The sequence below is a fragment of the Triticum urartu genome, chromosome 1 (genome assembly GCF_003073215.2).
Source record: "Triticum urartu cultivar G1812 chromosome 1, Tu2.1, whole genome shotgun sequence".
NCBI classification, from domain to species: Eukaryota; Viridiplantae; Streptophyta; class Magnoliopsida; order Poales; family Poaceae; genus Triticum; species Triticum urartu.
This window is the reverse complement of record NC_053022.1, coordinates 305,772,724-305,777,024: the sequence shown is the minus strand read 5'-3', so window position 1 is coordinate 305,777,024 and position 4,301 is coordinate 305,772,724. Positions and strand designations below refer to the sequence as shown.

General features: G+C 43.1%; 1 protein-coding gene across 15 annotated transcripts; it reads right to left on the bottom strand.

Annotated features, from left to right (window-relative positions):
- Positions 1 to 398: 398 nt before the first annotated feature.
- LOC125509128 lies at positions 399 to 3,916 on the bottom strand. 15 transcript variants are annotated; one of them, XR_007283983.1, is made up of 5 exons: positions 3,253 to 3,916; positions 1,795 to 2,989; positions 1,476 to 1,670; positions 934 to 1,069; positions 399 to 847 (listed from the first exon to the last, which is right to left on the bottom strand). XR_007283983.1 is itself a non-coding variant. In XM_048674034.1 (3 exons), exons 1-3 carry the CDS (start codon positions 3,595 to 3,597, stop codon positions 791 to 793), a joined length of 597 nt encoding a protein of 198 aa, XP_048529991.1. In that variant the 5' UTR covers positions 3,598 to 3,916; the 3' UTR covers positions 399 to 790. The 15 variants fall into 15 exon arrangements, 1 of the variants encoding a protein (XP_048529991.1); XR_007283984.1 differs by having other exon boundaries at positions 1,476 to 2,255; positions 2,927 to 2,989; XR_007283995.1 differs by having other exon boundaries at positions 2,927 to 2,989.
- Between the last annotated feature and the right edge of the window lie 385 nt (positions 3,917 to 4,301).

The window sequence follows — 4,301 nt, the reverse complement described above, 5'->3', positions numbered from 1 at the left end:
ACATACCATTCTTCATCGGATGGAACAGTAGTTTTGCATAGAATAGATTGTCAATCGCTTTTCTTTTGCTTTTCTGAAAACGCAGAAAATTCCTTATTTGTAATAAAAGTTATCGTTTTCATAAAAAAACAGGAACACATTAGCTTCCACCCACTCATATGATGCATGCTCCAAGAATATATATTTCTTCTTTTTATCCCATCCACGAGACATAATGATGTCACCAAGATAGCTTGTCAGCCATGGATACATTGACATGACAAAAACAGTAATTATGTTCATACCTTGTGAGTTACTCCCTCCGTCACATAATATAAGAGCATTTTTAACACTGCACTAATGTCAAAAACGATCTTATATTATGAGACGTGGGGAGTATATTCTAAGTAGAATATAAATGACGAAGAAACAAATTTTCTGTCCATACTCATTACTCTGTACACTTGTCCTGTAACAAGTTAATCTTGTGTTATTACTCTACGCAAATGTAGAGTGTAGTAACACTTGTATGGGAAAATGATCAACCAGATGATCTGCAAGAGCAGACTACCTTATCAGATATTAGTACATGACTCTCTTTCTTTGCTGCTATTACTCGGTACACTTGTCCTGTAACAAGTTAATCTTGTGTCATTATAGAACTTAGTAGAGTTTAGTAACACTTGTATGGGAAAATGAATAACCAGATGATCTGCAAGAGCAGACTACCTTATCAGCTATTAGTACATGACTCTCTTTCTTTGCTGCTGGTAACTTATAACAGTAATGCAGAACACGAAACTCAACTCAATCAAGGTAATGTGTATGCTCCCCTCCGAAATACGCCCTTAAAGAAGAAATAGTACTCCTGGTGAAAAAGAAGAAATAACAGTCAGCTCCATGTAAAAAACTATTATGCTGCAATAATAGAAATAGAAGTTACGAATGGCTGACCAGTTATTCCTGCCCACTAAGCAAATCTGTAGCACTATCCAGGTGGGGTTTGGTTTGTTAATTATTTGCACAGTTTCACCAGGTCCGCCGTATAGCAAGGAGCACTATGCTCTATGGCAGGTGACGAATGAATGGGCTATATAATAAGACGTAGGTCAAGATTCAGTGAGTACTACGGCAGGAATCAATGAGTACTGCGGCAGGAATCAATTAAGTGAACACATTAACGAATCAGCTATACCAACCCATACAGCAAGAAGCACTACAACAGGAATCAATTGACAACATTATTGTATCAAATGGCTCTATGCCCATATTGTACAGCAAAAAACATTATTGTTGCAGCTAGTTTGACAAAGGAAACAAAATGGCAACAATATAGATCGAAGAGGTGCTTGCTTGAGCCTATGCCAACAGACCAATTGTGTTAAATACTTGCTCACATCAATTTAAATTGCTAGTTTAACCATCAGTAAACTCTGGTTGTAAAAACTGTAAATCAGACATAGCTCCGTCATAATTTGCACAAAGAAAAAAGATACCTGCGGCGAAGTAGGTCTAGGTGACGACTGATGGTCTTCCGGCAAAAAGTCGGCGGAGACGATGGCGGATGGTCTTCCAACTAAGATCTGTGTGTACCTATATGCCTTCAGTAGAGAATCTAGAATTTTGTGTTTGGGACATTCTTTCAGTAATTCCCTCCCAGCTCCATCTTGGCTGCGGCATGGTGATGAGATCTGCTGGCCCATGTTGCCGAGAGAGCCATTCAGCAGTAATCAAGCATAATTTCTTACATATATAATTTCCATGCAACCAACTTCTTAAATCATGCATTTCACAAATTCCATTTAATTAGCCCACCATTTCCATTCCTTCGTTATCCAGTCCTCAGCCTCTGCCCGTTGATACCCGATGAGGCTTGTTGATACTCCGTGTAACTCGAGGACATATATAAACTCATGGGTATATATGTAAAGGGAGCAAGGGCAGACTATATTAAACAAACGAACCCTTTTTTTCAAGCCCAATCGTAAGCAAACTCAATTGACTGTAAACTTATCCCCCACATCGACACCTCTTTTTTGCTAATCGAGGAAGCCCACTCATGGCCCAGCACAACGTTGATGAGGGCTACATATATAGTATGTTTTTAAAAAACTGAGTGCTACATGACAGAGCAAAGTTTCCTAAAGTAACATGAGAGAAAATGATGATTTCCATCTGCAAGTTTACAGGAAAGGATTGACTGCCTTGGACGACAAATCCCTAGCGGCGATGGCCAGCTGCACGACTGTGAAGAGCAGCGCAGCAAACCGAGAAACCTATATATGTCATTGGCATAACAAGGTTAAATCCAAAGTAACTCAAGCAGCAACGTCACTATTAATCTTAGTATTAAAGAACCATACAAAGCATCAAGCTTAGTACTGTAAACCGTAATACCATGATGTAGAATGTTACTAACCAATTCTGATTTTCGAAATAGGTATACAACTACTGGCTTCAATGTTTTCCATCGACTCCGCATATATTCACACCATTTATTGTTTGCTCATTATCAAATAAGCTAAATCCGACCAAATGTGTTGATCTGCTAGGAAAAAGGACCCAGTTCTACAATGCTACACAACTAAAAGAAGCCTAAGCTTAGAATTGTGATTGTACAATGCAAATAAGCAATACTTGACTGAACTGTGAAAAACAACATCCTAGTTCTAAAATTTGTCGCACTGCTTTTCCTTCTAGCAACCAAAATCAACCATGCTATTGTAGCACTGCTTTGCCTTTCTAACAACAAAATTAACTGCCTATTTATTGAACCATGACAAAGTTTTCAGTACTAAACAACATTACCAATCATGGTGAATCTGAAAAACGAACATTGCGTGCCAAAATTGGCAGTACTACTGAGTTATCTTCCTCTCTCGAAATTGGAAGAATGTGAATATAGCTATCCTCACGCACTTCACACATATCGGTCATCCACGCGCACCTCACACACTGAAGGTGTTGATGTTCAATTTTGTTGCATATCCTTACAAATTTACCTGCAAATCTAGGAGAAAATAGTTCCAATCGATACAATGTACACAAAACAAAAATTAAACCAGATATATATGTACTAAATAGTGAGGAGACACTACAACAACCACAATAAATTCAAAGTCACAAACAGAAAAGGGGTATGCAGCAGCTAGACCATTCACCAATGGTAGCAACTGCTTCATCTCAAATGTGACACAACTTCAACAGAATAGCAAGCAACCAGAAGCAAAAAATTTGAAGCAATAGCAAAGCTAAAAGTCAAATAGCACTCACCGACAGCAACTCGAGCTCTGCGAGGCCCTCGCCAGCGCCATTGGAGACCACCAGCTCCAACGGCCCTACCATGTTTAGGTCCGTGACCCCGGAGCCGAACGCCAGGGCGTCATCGCCGGCGACGAAGTCGACCCCGTCGGGCCCGACCACCTCCTCCACCGTGGGGGCGTCGGAGCGACCCCAATCGACGGCCCCGTCGGTTGGCCCGCGCCAGCGCGACCGCGGTGCCCCTCGCGTGGGCGTGGAACTCGTAGCGTTGCACGGCGCCGACGAGCGCGCCCTCGGCGTCGAGTGGCTAGACCTGGACCTGGGCGTCGGTGTCCCAGCCATACTTGTCGACGACATCGTCGAAGAAGGTGGGATACGGGGCGGGCGTAGGTGTGGGAGGAGGCGTTGGAGGTCGCCGCGAGCGGGCACAGCGAGGCGACACTGGCGGGGGCGGGGGAGGGGAAGAGCAGCGCGAGGAGCGGGAGGAGGACCAGCTCGAACGACCCTAACATGTTCAGGCCCCTGATGCCGGAGCCGAACGCGAGGGCGCCGTCGCCGGCGACGAAGTCGACCCCGATCTCCTGGTGGGTTGGGGACGACGGCCTGAAGATTGGGGCAGGTGGAGACTGGGGTGGCGAAGCGAGAAGTTGGATCCCCTGTGGCGAAGCAGCCTCCATGTCCCGTGAACAATCGAATCTTTTTTTTACTTTATTACTAACTTAGATCTGCAGCTCGGGTTAATTATCCAAAACTTCAGGGGGGCTTTGTGTAAAAAGGCCGCGACGGTGAATCCGGAGACTCAATCCGTGCTTTATTATTATTAATTAGGGAGAGATTATTGACTCTAGTGCAAGTGAGAGACTGAAGGAAATATGCCCTAGCAACAATAATAAAGTTGTTATTTATATTTTCTCATGTCATGATAAATGTTTATTATTTATGCTAGAATTGTATTAACCGGAAACTTAGTACACGTGTGAATACATAGACAAAACAGAGTGTCCCAAGTATGCCTCTACTTGACTAGCTCGTTAATCAAAGATGGTTAAGTTTCCCGGCCA